The 21,377-nt window shown below is 35.0% G+C and overlaps 1 protein-coding gene and 1 long non-coding RNA gene across 3 annotated transcripts in view; both read left to right on the top strand.

Annotated features, from left to right (window-relative positions):
- The window catches only part of LOC132104290 (splicing factor, proline- and glutamine-rich-like), a 35,226-nt gene that overhangs the window by 3,869 nt on the left and 9,980 nt on the right, over positions 1-21,377 (top strand). Inside the window, exons 9-10 of one of the 2 annotated variants that reach the window (XM_059509651.1) lie at positions 6,786-6,895; positions 11,746-12,253. In XM_059509651.1, the coding sequence (XP_059365634.1) occupies positions 6,786-6,895; positions 11,746-11,865 (230 nt within the window). In that variant the 3' untranslated portion in view covers positions 11,866-12,253. Of the gene's footprint in view, positions 1-6,785; positions 6,896-11,745; positions 12,254-21,377 lie in introns of those variants that run through there. The other variant, XR_009423524.1, reaches the window with a different exon arrangement.
- LOC132104713 (uncharacterized) lies at positions 8,463-9,690 on the top strand. The gene is made up of 2 exons (XR_009423578.1): positions 8,463-8,644; positions 8,678-9,690. It is a non-coding gene; the product is annotated as an uncharacterized LOC132104713 (long non-coding RNA).

Here is a 21,377-nt window from a genome sequence, read left to right as displayed (position 1 = left end):
TATATATATATATAAATTAGGGATGTGCACGGATAGTCGAACATTCGAATATTCGCTCTGCTCTAATTATTCGGTAAATAAAAAATGATATTCGAATTTCGCCAAAAAAAAAAAAAGTTCACAATAAAACCTAATTTGGTCACTTTCTGTGATTCTCCATGGCATATTTGAAGGTGTATGTAAGCAAAAAATAATTAATGAATGATTAAGGGGCCATTCACATATCGCGCCTAATAAGGCGTGGAAAAGGCTATGCGCGCCGCTTTCTCCTTCTTTCCAAAGCGCTCGGGCAGAAGCGCTCCTGAGGCGTCTGCCGTTGCTAAGCAACAATGACGCGTTCTCTCCATGAAGACGCGGAAATTTCAGCAAAGGATAAATGGATTTGCAGCACAAAAAAAATCGCTTTCAGTAGCTCTGCTACTGAATTTATTTCAAAATGGCAATCCATATACAGCTATGATCAGCTGTTCCTTCATCTTGGCTGAGCTTTCAACGTTGTTATAGGAAAGGATGAAGCTGAATGTTTAGTTCTTGTCACATGACCCGCGGTGCGCTTGCAGCATTCTGAAAGTTGAGATGTTTTTAACACGATGCTGTTCGGACGCGCCTGGAAAAAACAGGACCGCGTCGCACCGCGTGCGCATCGCGACCGCGTCGCTTCCATTATGAGCGCGCATACCGCGCGCCTACATTGGAAATAACGAACTTGAGCATGCAAAAGACGCGATATGTGAACGCCCCCTAAAAGAACTGCGGTCTTCTACAGTACTTCAAATATGCCGTGGAGAATCACAGAAAGTGATCAAAGAACATTGTTGCAGCATCTCTCAAGCAACGAATAAACACTGCTAACTTGGAGAATGCAGTGAAAACTCCTCTTCTCGTGTCTGCCCTAGACCCTCGGCACAAACATCTCAGGTTTCTCGATGAAAACATGAGAGAAGTAAGAAAAAAAAACTTTTTTGAACATTATCAGAACATTTTCCTCAATGCTAGTGGTGCGGATGCAGCCGCCACGATGAAGAAGATGCAATGCCCACTCGTCGGAAAAGGCTGAGCCAGTTCTCCAGCGATGATTACAGAGAGTCCAGCCGAGACGAGTGGGAACAGTTCTTGCTGGAGCCATGTATTCCACCATATGAGGATCCCATTCAGTGGTGAAACGAAAACACGAAGCGCTTCACAAAACTTATTCGCTTACCACACCGTTATTTGTGATACCCGCCAACGTCTGTGCGTCAGAGCGCGCTTTCTCCACGGCCAGCCTTATTGTTAACAGACTAAGGAGCCGACTTTCCCCCAATCATGTTTACATGCCCGTATTTCTTAACAAGAACATTTGAAACAATAGAAAAAAAGAAAAAAAGATTTACTGACAGTTTAAAAGTTAAGTGTAAGCTACATTCTGTACAATAGCCTAATTGCTGCAGGCTGCTTTACATTTTTTCTTTGTTCACTTTTTTTTTTTTTTTTTTTTTTTTTTTTTGCTTTTAATCTGTACTTTTGTTTGTTTGCATGCATTGTTAAAGGTTTTCAGCTACAAAACACGATGTGTAATGTTCAAGCTTATTGTAAGCTTGTTCAAAATGACGAAAACAAATGTTGCTGAAAAATAACGTCTGACTCCTTAAACTTAATTTAAATAAACAAATATTCGAATATTCGTTTTTTGTGAGCTCAAATATTCGAATGTGATATTTGTGGAAAACGCCCATCCCTAATATAAATAAGGGATGGAAATTAACTTTTTTTGTCCACCGGCCACTGTGGCTGGTGGATTTCAAAATCTACCAGTCACTCAATGTTTTTACCAGCCACTTTCTTGTTTTTAACCGACAATGTGTAACTGCATGTGAAAATTAATACTACAAGATCTACAATACTTAAGCAGTTTATTTAATCTCAAGTCTCAATGAAATACTGACATTTTCTCTTTCAGTGATGCTCAAAAATGCTGCCTATCTAGGCAGCTTACTAGGTTTTGAAACAGCCGACTCTTGCTGAAGAAGCTCATTCTCTCAACTCCGTAGCCCAACCGGATGATACACTGCACTGTTTTCGTACGCATTAATATTGTTGTATTTAATTCCAAAGCAAAGGATTCACCAGTATTTGTATATGTAAGTGTATTTTTTTTGTTGTTGTTGAGGGAACACGTGGGGAAAAGTCCCCTGTTCAACACTGTATCACTGAAAGAAATCTCGGCTCGCAAACATTTACACCATCAACAAGCGAACGCACAGTGTTTTTAATACATCGCTTTTATGCGTCTCGTCACGCCAGAGCTGTCAAACATGTGTAGTGATACAAGGTTGTTTCTAAATAACAACTTACAACCCTCTACAATTGAATCGCCATTGGCTAGTAATTATTTTAGTTTACTCGCCAGTCAGTAAAGCTTTATAATAATCAAGTATCATTTAAGAATAGAACTTTAGTAATTAGAAGTAAACTTGATAACCATGTTTTAATGCTTATTAGTCGTTTTAACTGAACATTTTAACTGGACTGGTGGTGGTGCTTTTTGGGTCATTCAGTGTTTCTGTAGAAAAAAAAATTGGGGAAAAAAACCTTACAAAACTCATAAGATAATAATAATACGATTCCTACTAATAAAAACTATAAAAACACACTAAGGATTAATGAGCTGCTGGATTCATGAATATTAATTAGGTTTTGTGTGTTCGCCCGAATTGATTTGCTGAAATCAAAACATGGACAATAATAGGTGAGTGCCAGCCAATAAGATTGCCATTCACGCATTAACTCCACCCACTACCGGAAAACCCAGCTGTTCTTAAATGCTGAAGTCTTCCATAGGAATGCCGTTATTTTGACAGAAAAATACAACAAATAATATTATTTAAATGTAGCACGTCAATTCCCTCACTCTCTCTTTCTCTATGTGAGAAACTGACGGCGATTTGTGCTCCTTAACACTAGAGTTTACAGTACATCATACAGGTGCGTTGCGCATCCATTGAGAAAAAAAAGCACAGATCGTCTGACGGAGAGTCAGATAGTGTTCGAGAGTGAAAATATCTGTGCTAAACTTAGCCTCAAACTAACACACTGGCGAGTAAAAGCAGAGAATTTATTAGCCATTGGCAGAGGTGGAAAGAGTACAAAAATATTCTACTCAAGTAAAAGTACCATTACATTAATGAAATTTTACTTAAGTACAGGTAAAAGTACCAGTCTAAAAATCTACTCAAGTAAAAGTAAAAAGTAGCTCATTTAAACTTTACTCAGAGTAAAAATTACTTAGTTACATTTTAACAGTGGGAGGGAGTCAAAATGGGACAGGCCAAGAGTGTCAAACTCAGTTCCTAGAGGGCCACAGTCCTGCACAGTTTAGATTTAACCCTAATTAAACACACCTGATCCAGCTAATCTAATCATTTAGGTTTATTTGAAAACTACATGATATGTGTGCTGGAGCAGGGTTAGAACTAAACTCTGCAGGGCTACGGCCCTCCAGGAACTGAGTTTGACACCCCTGGGATAGGTCTATTAATCTCAAACTAGTTGTTTTTAATTAAAGGAATCAGTTATTTAGAATAATAAAACATTTGGGCTGTTACCAGGCAAATCAGTATCAACAAACTCATCTTTTAATGCAGAGGAAATGCAGAAGATTAATTGGAAGTGGCATTTAGATGTATTACACTGTTTAGTGCAGACAAGAATGCATTTAACCTGCAGTTACAAATGCATGAATAATGTTTTGATATACAAGACATAAAATGTTGAATACTCATTTGAAATGATAAGAAATTAATTATTTAAAAAAATCAAAAGATACTTTAAATGTGAAATTAAAATGGCCAGTATGTGTCAGCAAGTCACTGTTAATAAGTGAGTCATTGCGATTGAACCGAATCATTTAAACGGTTGATTCATTCAGGAACGAAACACTCTCACGTTGCTCAGAGACGCAAAACTGTGCTTTGGTGGCTGTGTTTGGAATTATTTTCTGTGGTAGAAATAGAGCTAAAAAGGCAATATGGTGTCTAAAACGCAAGTCTCTTAATTAACTTGTTTACTGAACTGTTATATATATGTATGTATATATTCATGATGATTTTTGGAGGAAACGATGGCATTCTTTGTGTGATTTTGATTTAATATATGAAATTATATAAATATGTGAATTTTCTGCCCCTATATCTTCAATTTTGTGATCATTCTAAATGCATTTTAGGAGACTGAATCACACAGTGAAAGAACGCACTATAAATGCGCGCACACATCATTAAAACAAAAATAGCACACTCCTCGCCACGGTCTTTTTAGCTAATTTGTGCAAAACCTCTTGCTAAAATGTCAAAGCTTCATTTTAACCACCAATGCAACGATGCAATTATTTAGCTTACCTCTACATTCTTGCGCAGGGTTGATGTTTTGTCGAGATTTTATAAGCTGCTAGTTTGGTCTTCCTAGGCAAGTACAGCTTACACTGCATAATAGAGCATACATATGGCCAGGGGTTCACTTCATTTCCTTCGAGTTCAACTTCAGAATATGACGGGGTTTCGTTTTCAGCGGTGTCTGCACCACTAACGCCTGTTTTGTCTGTCTGCATCTTTCTTGTGATTTTAGCGCCAGTTTGCCCTCCTGCCCATTATTTACTGACGTAGTTTCCAGGGAGCGATTTTTTTATTTTTTTTTTTATTTTATTTTTTTTACTCAGTAATTAATGTGTTTCAAAATGTAGCGAAGTACAATACTTCAAACAAAATATACTTAAGTAAAAGTAAAATTACAGATTTAAAAAATTACTTTAAAAAGTATTAGTACACAAAAAAGCTACTCAATTACAGTAAAGCGAGTAAATGTAATTCGTTACTTTCCACCTCTGGCCATTGGCTAATATTAGATATCATTTAGTAGCCAGAAGGAAGATTTAGTCACATATGAGTGATTTACTCGCAATGTAGAGGGTTGACATACTAGCCACAGAGCTAACTTCTGAAAAAGTACTTGAAGACTGGAAATAAAATGCATCCCCCCGGACAGCAGTTAATAGACAAGCAACCGATAATACTGTTTGTTAGTTTGCTTATTATGCCGTTAAAAACAAAAAGATAAACACAAACTGTCTATATAATCTACAATGTTGCAGAATGCTGGAGGAAAATGAACTTACCGGGGTTTGACAGAGACGTGACAGTATGCGGAAACTTGTGCGCCATATCAAATTAAACTCTTCACGCGATCTTGTATATCATGAGCATGTGCTATAAAACGTACTGTAAATGACCAACAAATATATCACTCCGCCGGCGGCACTAACTTCAGCTGCAAACACTGTACTGGGAACAACGCCGCCGTTTCGAGCCCGGTTTACCACGCCTTTCTCCACGGAGCTGCTTCGGGTGATATTACACTTCATTGCGTGTTGTACACACACCAGGAATGAAAATTAACTTTTTTGTCCACCGGCCGGGTGAAACAGTATGCTATTTTTATTTACCCGCCACGGTGGCCGGTAGGTGAAGCGAGTTTACCCGCCACAACACAAACTCACCCGCATTTGGCTGGTGGCGGGTGCTAATTTCCATCCCTGATATATATCAGGGCTCAACATTAACGATTGTCCGGGACAAATGGATTTTGTAAAGGGGCAGGTGAAAGAATTTAACTTGCCTGACCGGACAAGTAACCTGATCAATTTTAATAACAAACAGTAACTAGGGCAGCAACAAAAACTTTGGCGTGAATGATTCAAATTTTATTACTTTCAGTGTAAACGGTGATTATTAACGGATAATGGATTGACAGTATCAAGGTTGCGTCAGTTGAGTCTCGTACAGCTGGTGAGAAATCAACACTATAAGGGCAACAGCACACACAAAGAAACAAACATGAACAAAAATACTGCGGTGTATAATATATGCAACATCACATGACCAGGAGTGATGTTTTCCCAACTTTCAGCTCAATTCCAAATGTGATGGTTTTTTTTTTTTACAACTTTAGTTAAGTTAAAAAGTAATATTAACTGATTGACATTTTAGAGATGTTATGGATCGTTTTTGCTCCATTTTGCTAACAAAAATAGTTCTAGGCAAAACAGGCGTGCATCTCTGAGCAACACACAAAACAGTCTTTCGTTACTAAATGATTTGTTTTTGAATGAGTCAATGATTCGGTGAGCCATTTATAAAAACGGTTTATTTATTGAATGAATCAGCCATTTGAACAAATCGGTTGAATCAATGATTCACTCATTAAGACAGTGACTTGCCACCACCTACTGGTGGTTTAATTTCATATTTAAAAGTATTGCATTTTTCCAACATTTCATATGTGTATCTCAAAAAGTAAAACATGAATCTAATAACATTATGTATGCATTTGAACAGATGTAGTTAGTTGATACTCATTTCATTTGAATAGTAACAATCACAATCATTATTATTCTTAATTTATTGATCAAATTTAAGAATTTGGTGTAAATGGAGACATGTACATTTAATCAGTTGAGGAAAATATTGTCCTTTATAAAGTTAAAAAGTGTAACAGCAGTCGATTTAAGGCAAATATAAAAATATGCTGATTAAAGTAATACCTGATATAGATAAATTAAATTTGTGGCAAAAGCAAAACTTTTTTTTTTTTTTTCCCATACAAGTAACTTTTACTCGGACAAGTGAATGATTGATTTACTCGTCTGAAGGACAAGCCCATGCCAAAGCTTATTGTCGAGCTCTGTATATATATATATATTTTCTTTTACAGGGTTATTGATGCTAATGCATGCATTTTTTTTATATAAACAGATATGGCGTTTGGGTCACCCGGCCAAAAGTTCCCATTGGCTGGAATGAATTTTGAAGGACACCAGGGAATGGGGGGACAAGCATCAGGGGGCATGGTGCCCAACGAAATGGTAATGTATTCCTGAGTTGAAATCAAGAGTGAATGTGGTGCGCGTGTGTGTGTGTGTTGTATGCCTGAATCTTTGAATTGAAGCTGTTGTGGTTCATAGGAACCAAGGCCATTTTGTGTTTGAAGGTTTAGTGTGGAAGTAAGATGTGGATGGATTATTTCTAGACCAGTCAGTGGGCAGTTTGTTTTGATCCCTGTTGTGATGCGATTATATTGTCTCCATCTAGTGGCAGAAGTCATTGCCAGCGCTCAAGCTCAGCTGCCCTCACTTTCCTTCTCTTGTTAATTTGGATGTCTATCTGTACTAAAGCCCAATAATATTTATACAACTGTTTACTTGTAAGTCCTGTCTAAATTGCAAAAAAAGACAGGCATGTTTGCGCTCTGTTTGATGTGTAGTCTTTATATTAGCAATGTGCCATCTTTTCACACACAAAGCCTGGTGAAACAATACCTTATGACATGCTGTGCTTGTTTTGTGGTGAAGTACTTTCTAGGTTTTTTTTAGTTTACTGTTGCAAATCCATGACAAAGTCATGTCAGTGCTGCGATGGTACCCACGTGGAAATGCTTGGAGCTCTTTTTTTTGTAGTGTCGACAGACTGTGGGCATTTAGTGCAGATAGAATTAAAAGCAACTTAATCACAAAATGAATGTGACTTGAAGTTATAGTGACTGAAAATGATGTGGCTGAGCTTTCGAGGAGCTGGTTGGAGATGTTGGTTGGCAAACATACTTTTTGTTGATATTGAATGGTGAGAGTGGAATTGGGTTTGATCCATATTTACTATAATGAAAAGAGATGGGGAGTTGTCCTTGGACATTGCACACATTTCTCTAATCACCAAGAAATAAATCGGTTTGTCATATCTAGTGTGCTTTTAGATATTGCTGTTTTAATTTTAAGAGTTTAAGCATATGTCTCAAAATTGCTACAGCAGTTTAATGACTTGGCTACACTGACGTTTCATTTAAGCCTTATAAGTCCATACTAAGTGAATTTGTACTACGTTTACCTGTCCTGAGGCCTTGCTGGGAAGTGTGTTGCAGCAGAGTAATTCAACAGCAAGGCCAGTGCCTTACAGATTTTTGCATTGTTGAATCAGGTTTTTTAATTTTTTATTTTTTTTGGCTGAATGTTTTGTAGCTCCCTATGAAATCAGTTGAATTTTTTTCCAAATTCCATTTTTTTTTCTATTTACATTTTTCTGGACTCCTTTTTAATGTTTAAATTAAATTTTATTAATCAAAAAGCTTGTCTAATTAAAATCATGAAACTTATGCAATTTCACATACATTTCTTAAGTTTAACAAATTACATGCTTAGGGCCTTATGAAATGTTTTTGCACCATATGTTTATCAAATTCTTTGTTTCAGCATGTCTGTTTATTTGAATGCATACTTGTTTTTTAATATAGCCTTATAAAATGTTTCCCCCCTCAGAAATTCTGTTGCGTATTTCTAATTTTCTGGTTATCAAATGAAGGCATATAACATTTAATTTCATTTCTTAATTTATTTATTTTTTTAAATGAAAAAAACTTTATTTTTTTGCAAACAGGGGATTTGCAATTAAATTTAAAACATGGAAGAAATGTGTAATTAAAAAAATAATGTTTGTTTCATTCTAGTAGTAGTCGTCTGTACAATCTACTGAACAATATAGTAATATACATCTTTTACAGATATCTTCAAATTACACCGGACTTTTATTTTGATGGGTTGCCGTGAATAGCTTTGCAGTTCTCGGTGTGTGTTATATATATATATATATGACTCTAGTTTTACTCAAATTAAAAGGTAAAATGCCCGTGAAGTGACTTAGATCACTTCTGGAGATGATGTTCATGTATTTATTTCCTGATTTAGTGAGATGACAGATGCTGAAATCACAGCTAGCATCACACACACTTCAGTATGTGTGTAGTAAACAAAACCGCACGTCTGTGCCATTCACACACAGACAAACAACATGTAGAATACATATTTAAATAGTATTTTTGCAGCTTGATATTTACAGATACTAGTAGTTTGAATTAGGTGTAATGACCTACTTTTAATTCATTCAACATTTTACAAATTCTGTGACTTCCACGTTATTCAGTAAATTCCATTTTTATGACTGGATTCCCTGATTGTTTACGTTTTCCTGTCATAGGGCCCTACTTTTGATGCTTTAGTTACAGACAGTGTTAATAGGAATATGGGAATTGGCCTTTCCTTCCAATAGGCTTTCAACTATCAATAATATATCTCCAACTTTCAGAGGGCTTTTAATGAGTAGAATGTGTAAGAGAAACATTTTTATGGGAATTCTCTCATTTTGTTGTTAAATGTAAAACCTGATATTTGTATATCAACAAGTTTATGATATTATTAAAACAATACTTTTAACTAAGCAAATATGCTTTATTTTGTATTGAAATTGTATAAATTGTTTTAAGTTTCTGAAGGCAAGTATTTTCTTAAGTGAACCTTTTAGTCAATCTCATTTTTAACTCTTAAAGTCAACATGAAATCAAAATGGACCCCTTCTACTTCCTTCAATACACGTTAGTGTTTTTACTGTGCATGTTATTCTTATTTTTTATTTTATTGTAATATTTATCAAATGTTATTACTTGCTCCACCTCTAAAATTGTCTTTGTTGGCACCACGGCCACCTACATTTTGTCATATGATTGCTGGTTGTGTTTTTAGGAGGGAAATAGTCCTCCACTGACCTTCAAATCTGACTTTGCCATGACATTTTTTCCCCTTCTTGACCATTTGACTGCTAAAATGTTTTATGGGGGGGGGGGGGGGGGGTCGGTTGCAAGTGCTGTTTCATGTTGACTTTAAGTAGTCAACCTATTTTGCTTAAAGTATTTGACTCAAGCGGATATAATGGTAGTTATTTTTGCTAATTCTTAATGTGTGGTTGCAGTGTTTAATTTGAACTTAAACAGCCAGATGCTTTGAAAGTTTTAAAAAAAAAAGTCTAATATAAATTCTGGAAAACTTCATTTCACTGCATTACTTTTTTCTGTTGTCAGTCTAGATGGGCTAATCTTGAACAGTTTGAAATTAGATTTAAATTAGTAAAATGCTGTTTGCAGATATTCAATTTCATACAATTAACCAGCATCACTACTGCATGTGCTGAAAAGTACCAGATAAACACTGTTTAACAAACTGAGCTGACAAATTGAACATGGTTTAACACATCAAATATAGAACAATTTGATGGCTAAATAGTTTGAATTAAAAAATAAGTACTTTTTTCTAAAATCACCAAATCTCTTTGAAATTAAAAGGTGACCATTTAACACATTTTCAAATGTAATGTGTATAATATTTAAGTAAAACCCTTTTATAAATACTTAATGTAAGGATTCTAGGAAACAGAATAACGTAATTCGGTAACACTTTACAATTAAAGTTCCATTAGTTAATCTATTAATTGACATGAACAACCAATGAACTACATATGTAAAGAATAATTGACTCCGGGCCATTGAATTATTTGAAAAATAGGTAGCCGTTACACCATGTGCGCATTATTTTTTCTTATAATTAAAAGGCCCGGAGTCAGTTATTCCACTTATACTACGGTTACCACACCAAGACATCAATCAGATGATATATTTAAAGGGATTCGTACGATATTTGATATTGTTAGTAGGATTATTTCTTCCTCATCTCATCCAATGTGTCTTTTGCTAGTTCCAAAATGTAATTTTAAAGCTGGTAATGGAGGCTTAAGTCGTTGATAGCATTCTAATGCAATTATTAATGAAGTTATTAGAAAGAGAGCAAGAGCGACAAACACAGAGAGAGAGAGCTTGTGTGAATTAGGCTAACATACCTCTGTGCTTCCACACTCTTCTGCTGCAGCATCTCTAAACAGCACTGTTATTACCTTGCTAGTGGGTAATGTCATGTGTAGCCTTTAAGTTGCTACACTATGTAGGCTAACTGATAAAATCGTGAGGGCAACGCTGACAACAACTTTTTGTGCAAACTGCGTGACCGTTATTACAGTTTTACTATGCGAAGTGATATGGAACTGTTATGTGGTCAAGAGAGCTGCCTGGAACTACATTTGCGTGCCTTTCCCAGAAAATAATTGCACACCTCAGAACATTTGTCAGCCAATCAGATTCAAGCATTAAACAGCCCCGTAGTATAAATTACAGCATTTATTCATCTTTGTCAATGTTAATGAAAATAGTTTCGTTCATGTTAATTCAGTGCGTTAACTAATGTTAGCAAGCACAACTTTTGATTTTAAGTAAACATTAACTAAGATTAATAAATGCTGTAGAACTATTGTTCTTAGTTCATGTTAACTAAAGTAGTTAACTAATGTTAACTAATGAACCTTGCTGTAAAGTGTTACCCCTTAATTCTTAAAGCTAATTTGTTCATAATGTAGGGGTTGGTAGTAGCCCATATGGCTCGGATGGTTTTTGTATCCAAGTAAAAACCTCTCTGCCATAAGTTTGGGCCATCCAACGCGTTTTCTGCTTCAAAATCCCTCGTGCAAATGGGGCTAGTAATTGTTTCCTGCAGAATTTATCATAGCAGCGCTATTGGAATGCAATGTAATGGGATTTGACTAATGAATACATTACCCTCTCTTCCTTTTCCTATGTCACCTGTGGCACCTGTGGATCTGCGTGTTGGAACGGTTTCGCCGGTTGTTTTCCTTGGATCCCACTTTTATAAAACTTTGCTCAAAATACTCTTGGAACTCATGGAACTTATTACCCCTTTGTTGCTTTTCTCCCCTACCCATGGACATAAACTCCATAATTTCTACAAAACTTAATACCCAACTGATATATAACTGAAAATGGTCCATGTAGCGCAATGAGCGTTTCCTGCAAGGTGGCCCAGGGGGTCCAAGGGGCATGGGTGGTGGAAACCCAGGATTTGGCAGGGTCCGTGAGGAATATGACGGATCTGCCAAGAAGCCACGCTTCTAATCTGGCACTTTAAAATCAAAGTTTGTTTGTGGAAATCCAGAGGCTCGGTTCTGGTGTCACAATTGATGTATTTAAGTTTAAAGAATTTTCTTGCAGTTTTAGCCTGAAAACCCATCCCCTTTGTGGCAAGATTTTTTTTCATCCTATTTTTATTTTGTATTCTTAATAGGTTTAATAAAACCATGGACTAATGGTTAGCACTGGCTTAGTGCTACAAACATGTAATCCCCTTTCTTACTAGTCTTTATCTTGTCATGTTACTTGTGTTATACTGGTGAATATTGTAAGTTGTTCTGATCTTACTATGGCTGTGTTCTGTGCCATTCACATTTAAAATACTACATGTACATTTTCAATAAAGAGTGCAGTTTGTTTTCCAAAACCCCAATCAGGTGTTCTTGGCACAATGATTACATTTGTGAAGTGTCAGGCATCTGAGACCAGACACGTATATAAGACAGGCATTTAGTGCATTTTGTCCATCTTAAAAGTTGTTGCGTATGGACCCCTTTATATTACAATTTAAAGGGGTGGTTGATAAGCTTCTATTTTTTTTTTTTTTTTTTTTTTTTTTTTTTTTGAAGGCTTTGTGTTCAGTAGGGTGCAGTGTAACGTGTTCATGCTTTGTTTTTAAAAACTACATTATTTTCATTTTAGTTTATTTTGAGTTCCTGATTCTGTTAAGTCCTTCCCTCAGAAATGCACAGTGGGCTTAGATTTGTTAGCTGGCCCAACGTGTTGTGATTCGTTAATCACGTTCTCCAAAAACGTCACGCCCCCTTACCATTATGGGTAGTTTCATGTTCCCGGGGGCAGGGTTTATGTAAAGAACTGGGTTAGTGAAATGTTATAGTCCTTAACCTGTCAGCCAGCACCCCCCATTATGGGAGTCATAGCTGAAAGTGCTCTACCTAACTTATAATTGTAACCGTTTCCTACTTCAGTGTGTTAAAAACATAATTTTGGTGTCTTTGGAAAGAAGACCCTTTGGGCTTTACTTTTTATCAACCAGATTTGATAATGCTCAAAAATATTAAAAGTTATAGACACTGAAGTGCCTTGAAAATTTATCACACTTAAATATTTTTTTTTATTTGATATAAAAATACATGAAATGAGTCCTGGAGCAATCTAGAAAAGTAATGGATTGAAAGCCACGTGTCTCATGAGTTTCTATTTCAAATCTGTTAAGATATCATGAAAAATGAGACTCCTGCAAATATTTTTATGAGACTGTCTAGACCCCCCACCCCCCAAATATACAAAAATATATTTCCCAATAGTATTGAAGGCTTCTACAAACTATTTAGTCGGTAAACATACCACTGCATAGTTTTTTTTTTTTTTTTCAATTATAAAACACCAGACAGAAACTTAGACATCATATAAGTGATTTATTTGAGCACTAGAAAAATACAATAAGAATAATTGGAGTAAGAAAAATAAGAATAAGAAAAAAAAGATTTAACTTTGTTTGCCAATTACAGAAAATCATGAGATTGCTAGAAATGCAGCATTTACGATGAATTATGATGCAAATAAGTGCTGATGGCCACTTATACAGATGGTAATAACACAAAGTAAATCCACTCACTCTATTCACATAGACGTGTTTACTTTGATAGCCGTGATCATACAGTAATAGCGAGCTGATTTGGGCTGATTTGCACTCAAACAGATGGTAATGATGCAAATACAGTAACATTCAACATAAAACAGACTCTCACATATATAAAACTGTTGAAAAATAAAACAAAGAAAAAGGCGATCGCCTTCATCAGCTGACAGGTGCGTCAGAGCGCGTCATGAGAGAGAGCCAAAATTCAAATAAACCTTTATAAAATAAATCTTTTCCCTACCTTTCATTCATTCTTTTTTTCCAGTGGATCGCCTCATTCTGTTTGTGACACTGTACGCTGCAAAACCATGCCGTTTTTTTACTACCAAGACGCAGTTTCCGATCGTGAGTTATTCCATAACGGACGCAAACAGTTCTGTCGCTGAAGAACTGAAACGTAAACAAAGGAATTATGATCCATATTACAATGTTATTGCTTCGTTGGACTAAACGTGCTTCATGAGATGTCGTTCAGTGGACCCTTACCATTCTAACAAAACCAGGATTTACAGCTGTGGATGTGTTTATGACTCATTACGATCTGGTATGTACTGCGTTTCTAATGTTCATGTTTTTATGTGTACTGCTTACACAAATGTAGCAAATACAGTCTTTATAAGCTTTCCATTGAAAAACAGCGATCTGTCGTCGATGCTTGAGGCTTAGATCTTTATAATGATACATAGATTGTCAAAATTAAATTTGTCCCGTTTCATTTAATCTATTCATAAACACTGACACGTGCAAGTTGAAAGGCGTTCAGGACGAGAGGCGTCTTTGTGCTGGCTAACAGGTTAAACAGTGATTTCTTTAAGAAAAATCCCTTTCCATTGAACTTTGAGCATCGTAATTTTGCAGACATTGTTTTACCTCTAACAGCAACATTACACACGAACTAAAGTTAGATCCTAATCAACCACCCCTTTAAAGCTTGTATTTATTGACATTTTGGAAACCTAGCTTGGAGAAACATTTTTACTTGTATTATTTTTATCGTCTTACACTTTTTTTTTTTTTCACCCGCAATAATTAAACTCTGCAATCGATTAACTAGTGAAAAATTCCCCTCTCCCTACACGTTTCGTATCTGCTCGTTCTGTATGTGTGAGAGCGGTTTACTCCTATTGACATTCCCATGTGCGCTGCAGAGATGCAGTGGATATTTCACAGTCAAACACATGGCTTGATAGTGTGCGCTTCAGTCACATTTGCAACAAAATAGATTTGTGCGAACTGTAAAATGTATTTGAGCACATGTACAAATAAAGCAAAATACCTCCGGGTGAATTTACTTAAGTTTATCTTACCATTTCATGTATTGAAGACTTGGACATTAAATTCAAGCAATTTAAGATGTCTTATATTTTGGGGATCGTAAAACATAAATCGCAATGATGCCTATTGATTACTAAATTTTAAAAAGCCTATGATTTAAAAAAAATAAATAAATAAAATAGCACTGCACGTTACAGTGTCCAAAGGTGCCGCTGTTGCATGTTTTAAAGGCTCAGGCAACAGCGCTTCAGACTTCTTCATAGTGATTCTCAATCAATGAATAGCTCACATTTACAAGCGATTGCTTATGAGCTCAAGTTGAGTCGACTTTTATAATGTTTTAGACGTTTTAAGAATGCATATTTTTATCTCTTATCTGAGGGATCAGCCCACTATAACTTTCAAAATAAGAGTGTATTCTGGTGTATTTCTGGCTTTTTTATATACATATGATTAAATGCCTCAAATTGTTTTTGTTTTCCTGGGCATTATTGGTATTTTACACAATTTATATCATAGTAAACTATTGTAGTGTCTGGCTGGAATGCTTCCCCACAGGAAGAAAAGTAAAAGCGTATTATTTGACATTCAATATATAGATTTTACTAGTATCAGTAAAATCTGTGCCCCATTCATTGAGAGACACTATATGACAAAGCAAGGGGAACCCTACCATTTAAATGCTGTAATTTTGAATAATTTACAATGCATAATGATTATGCAATTAAATGTAATAGCCTATGTAATAAAAATGAATTTCAATAAATAAAAATTACACATTAGGCCATTTATGTCACATGTGGTAGATAGTTTTTGTGCTGTGGGTAGTAAAAGGATTTTTCACCAAGCTACCCCTGCAACAATATTTCAAACCTGTTGGAAGTACTACATACTCCGGTTGTGTGTGGCTCATATGCAGTCCAGAAGCAGCACAGGCACATTGTGCATTTAACATTGTGCATTTATCCAAAATTTTAATCTCAAAATCACAGTACAGTTAATCTTTAAATATAAACTGTCTATTCAATGCATTTTACTTGTAGATGTATATATTAAGTTGCTCGAGCAAGTGGCAAAACATTTAAACATAGCCTATAACCTATTTTTGTTATGTTCAAAGGTAGTAAGCGATCACAAATATTTTAAATTAAAACTTAACAGAAGCAGTCAACTCATGCTTTTTTTCATTTGAAATTTAAAACTTCATCATAAGCAATCCTGCCAGTCATGAAGAGTTTTATATTTTCTAAATCCAAGAGTGCCATCTATTGTGTCCTTGTTTTCTTTTTCTTTTTTAATATATTTATATATATAATTATTTTTGCTGTAGACCTAGCCAAAAAGTCATGTTGACTGTGAAACAATAGACTTGTGCATTTAGGATAGGAATTACTAAATGTTTGTAAAAAAAAAAAAAACCATGTTAATTTTCACTGTGATCAATGCTCTGTCACTTTCATTCAGCGCGTGCAGCACAGCAAGGAAAAAACACTGTGGGGAAATAATCTCCTGGAATGCAGTCAGACAACATCCATGTGCAGTGTGCATGCTCTAACCTGTTATCATGGGCATGGATAAAAAAACGCACTGAAATGGGAGTGTGTGTGAAACAGGCATTAGAACCCGATAGGTTCCAGAACTTTCCTAGAAAACACATTGTTCTAATTTCAATCATAAATTATAGTAATACATTTTATTAAAAAAAAAAAAAAAACACTGCAGAAGACAAGTTAACGGTCATCACAATTGTTGAAAACTCTTACACTGTCCTGACCAGAAGTGACTGTTCCAGAGACGAGCAATTTGGCTGTCCACACCAGACGTGACCAGATCACTCAAATACCACAGCCATTCAGAAGCACAGAAGTGTACTGCACTCCCAACGAAAAGAACAAGTTTATGATCGAATTCATAAATATTAAACCTTTTTAACATAATAAAAAGTACATACTGAGTGACTGATATACCAGCTTTGTTATAGAATACACTTGTTGGTTTGCATCAAGTTATCAGTTTTAACGTACATTTATTTGGTTTTCAAGATCTGAGGTCAAATTTCTGTTGTTGTGTCATGGTGCCGCATGTAGATCGGACACTGTGTTAGCCACATGATGGATTATCTATAGAGGCAACAAAAATGAAGGCTTATGCAGGGTTTTTTTTTTATTACATAAAATGTCCCTGCTCTGTTTAAATCGAATTCTGCTAATCTAGTTTAGAATGTAGATTTTTCTTCTCATTTTGTATGGTTTATACTGGAAAAAGCAGCAGTTTTAGATGGGCTATTTTGTGACTGATTGATGTATTTTTTGCTGCCAACTATTAATGCATGTGATGATTTTTGAATTGATTTAAAGCAACTTTGTGGTCTTTGAAGTTTGAGTTTTTTGTTTTATTTTTATTTAATAGAAGTAGATAGAAGTACACATGTATTTGTTGCCCCTAGTGTCACAAAATGTAATTGAGTAAAAAAAAAAAAAGTTCAAATATGATTCAAGTGCATCTTGATTAAACCGATAATCCTACCAAAAAACTTACACCACTGACATTTTGAATGTGCCATAGTGATGGCAATTTTTGGGGGGGTGAAGTGAACGTGAAGATTAAGGCTCCCCATTAAGATGCTATTAACCCTGGAGATGCTATTAACTCAACTGTTAACAAGCAGATCTGTGATTCATTTCTTCACATATCTATTCCACTTACTGTATTTTTCGGTATTTATCTGAGTAGAAGTCGCATCAGTCCAAAAATACTTCATGACGAGGAAAAAAACATACAAGTCGCACTGGACTGTAAGTCGCATTTATTTAGAACCAAGAGAAACCATTACCTTGGTTCATTTCTCTTAGTTCATTTCTCTTGGTTCATGTTCAATTAATTTTGACAAGTAAGTCGCTCCTGAATATAAGTCGCAGGACCAGCCAAACTATGAAAAAAAGACTTATAGTCCGGAAAATACGGTAATTGACATACAGCATTTTGGCTCTTGAAAGACACCTTGTAAACTTGGAACTTTAATAGAATTCTCCTGATTAAAATTTTTAGATCCATTGGTCCATATTTCCCCGTCCTAGTTCTTATGCAACAAGTGCTGTGTTGAGGTTACAGATCACACACACTTGTTCATTAAGTAAAATGTTTCTTAGAGTGATTTAATTTCTAAATGTTAAAAGCATAACCATTTCTAGTTATGATTTTTGACTACAATAAAAAAGTTGAGAATATTGCTACTCATCTCTGCTTGAAACCAAAAAAAAAATATATATTGTGGATTTGTGTTGTGTGTACTATCCTCAGCACCATCTCATGGATTCAGTTGTTTGTATTGGATTATTGATCCATTGTTCTGCATTTGAAACAAAATGCTACAAACTTAGCAAATCTATTTTTCCGATATGCCAAGATAATGAAATTGATTGCTTTAGTTTACCCTCTTTGTCTTTGTGTGATTGAGAGGTCCACCATGGAATGTAATATTTCTATAAATGTATTTAAGCTGTAAACAGCTTAATAACCATCAATTTAATTTGCAATGTTAGCTTAACTAAAACACATTGCATTTTTATATTAAGCTTGACTTCTATATTTGTACTGGACAGTTATCAAATATCTGGATTAACCATGCATCTATAGCTAGTAATATATATAAATATTAACAATTTCATTTCACTTTGCATGATGTGAGAGACCTACAATTGTTTTGGATTTATAACTTTTTTCTCTGTAAAAAAAAAAACTTAAATCTTAACTACATATTGTTATTGCCTTGGGTGACATGGCTTCTAATTTGATTTTCTTCTGCATTGTTTTCTTAGTTAAGATAAATAAATAAATAAATTGGTGGCATGATTAAAACAAATGTCAATTTGAAGGCCATGTTTAATTTGACTTTAATTCTTAGCGTACAATGTGGTGTTTTTCTTAATTGAATCACATGGCTTATGTTAATTAAGGTAATTTTGACATCAAGAATGGAGCTGGAAAAAGGTAATTTTTACATGCAAATTTTGAAAAAATGTTATTGTTTGTGTTGGTTTTCTATACTTTTTTTCCCCTTAACAGGTTCTTAACAGGTTCGTGACTTCTGAAGTATCTTCAAGTTTGGAACTGTTTTGGATTTTAGCCATTATTAGTATCAGCTTTATACAGCATGCCCATGGACTGTTTAACAGCTGTCTAATGCATAATGATTTCAAAATAGCTAAAATGAATTTTCCAAAATACAAGGCTATATAGTCTGATTCTACATCTGGCTCCACACGTCCCTCACTTTGATTGACCAGCTTTCAGTTACCAGGAGTCAGGGTGTTTAGGTTTTTATCAGTCCACCTGGGAGTATTTAACAAGTTCTCAAGCTTCAGTGAGAACTACAAAGAAAGAACTTATTGCTGGATTTGCCATCATTTGTGAGTTTTGAAGAATTAAATCTTCAAGACCTTTAAGACAATTGGAAGCAAGTAGACGATTCAACATTGGCCCTGCTGTTATGGTATATCTTGTTCTTAGAGTTATATCTCCTCTTAAACACCATGTGTGAAAACATACCATGGTTGGTCACTTCATGTCATGTCGCCTCCTTCGGTTTGGGTTGTCGGTTTTTGGGCAGAATAAATAATGAGAGACTAATTTGCTACAAAATATTACCTTCTGGCATGTAACTATTCTACTATTATTTACCAAATCTTTGTTGGCCTGTTTGTCTGACTTGGAACAACCATTTTGTATATTGCTTCATCACTACAAGTGTTGCAACATTACTAGTTATTGTTGCTGCTTATGTTTTTTGTGTCCCAAAGTTAGTATTACATTTGTATTTCTTAATTAACAGTACATTTTCTAAATGTCTTTTCAAGAACCCTGTTTTTAGAAAGCTAGTTAGTTCCAGGGCATGATTCATAGAACAATACATTTTTGTATTCATACAAAAATTTCAAAATGTTAACTTTTTTTCTTTTAGATTACTCTAATAATGAATCTTAAGAAAAATTGGAGTTGAAATTGAAAAGAATGGTCATAAAGCTGTAAGACAATTACTACTGTACTAAAAAACTATTTAAAAAAACTTAGAATATATATATAAAAAAATTTTTTTTTACTTTTTTAAAAATGTATTTATATATTGTGTTATTTTAGAAAAAACATGGCTGCAATCTGTCGATCCTGAAAATTTGAAGAATGTGGATACAACATTTCTATTATTCTTTTAACCATGACATAGTGGGTCATATTGACCCAAAACAACATAATTTGAGTCGATTTGACCCACTTATTCATGGTTAAAAGCTGCAAGACCTAAAATAAAAGCTTTTTTTATGTTATTAGTTTATCAGACACTTTCATCTAGAGAAACTTACTCTTGACCTTGACAAACCCATGACATTAGAGTTGCGATTGCCATGACCTTTTTTTTTTTTTGCACACTTCTGCTTAAAACATAAAAGAAATCTTAAAATTAGTTAAAACTCAATTTGTCTTAAATCCCCAAAGGTGAGATGTTTATTGGCAGCACACAGACTCACAGATACAGGATGCATTCCTGGGGCCCAGCATGAAAAATGCTCTGGTCAGTTGACTGAGTTGACATTGGCTCGATTGGGTACACACTTGACGCAACTTGGACAGTGCACAATAGCGAATTCAGTTCTTTTTTGCTTCAAATACACACAAAAAATGCCTGTCTCTGCAAGTGTTCAAGTAAACAGTTTGTAATGTTTCATGGTCATGTCTTTAGTTTACACAAACATTTTGGAGAAAATAGTTTCAATATAGATCTGTGCTTTAGGTCTTGAAATGACAAAAGTCTAATAAGATTTTTGTGAATCCGGCCATAGTTCTAAATGTAATTAAATGTAATCTGTAATTGTAGGATAGCTGCTATTTTGTGATTTTTGTGATTTTATTTAAATGTGCTATTCTGTGCTCCTTTCTGTGAGCAACTTTCAAATTACATTTTCTAGATTGCATTGCAATCCATAATTTATTTTACTTTAGGTATTATTGATTTTAGTGAGGAATCCTTCAGTAATTCAGAATGAATTACTTAATTATCAGTTTAATCTATCTAATTGCAGATTCTGCTTTCTTTAAGAAACCAGTGCTTTACCATATGAAAACTGCTTTGGATTAACCTTGGTGTTGGCAACTGGATTTTGTTTGGATCTGGATCTTGGATCTTTTAGTTGAAAATTCACAATTACATAATACTTGCGTTTCCAAGCATTAAGGAGAATTTAACTGCTTTCAAGTTGCTATGCATTGTCAGGAAGAAAAAATTGGGAAATTTGGGAAGATCAAAACCAAAAAGTCAGATTATTCAAAATATTTAAATATTCAATGTTTAGACAAAGGCATTTTGGATAACCAGGAGGCTAGGAATTGAATGGGAATAATAATCTGAATATTTATGTCTCTCTCCTGTCTTCATGCCTTCTCAAAATATTTTGACCTTCTTGATGAAAGCCTTGGATGTATGGGAAGAGTGTTCTCATTCCCACCTGAAGCAGGTGTAGCTAGTTATTTGGACTTTAGCAGAAAGAAAGAGAAAGATATAAATTAACTGACTGCTCAATTTTCAAGAACAACACACCACCTCCAGGCTTGGTAAGTGCACAACGCA

This window comes from Carassius carassius, chromosome 25 (genome assembly GCF_963082965.1).
Source record: "Carassius carassius chromosome 25, fCarCar2.1, whole genome shotgun sequence".
Lineage (NCBI taxonomy): Eukaryota > Metazoa > Chordata > Actinopteri > Cypriniformes > Cyprinidae > Carassius > Carassius carassius.
The sequence above is the reverse complement of the archived record's forward strand: the minus strand, read 5'-3'. Positions and strand labels throughout refer to the sequence as shown.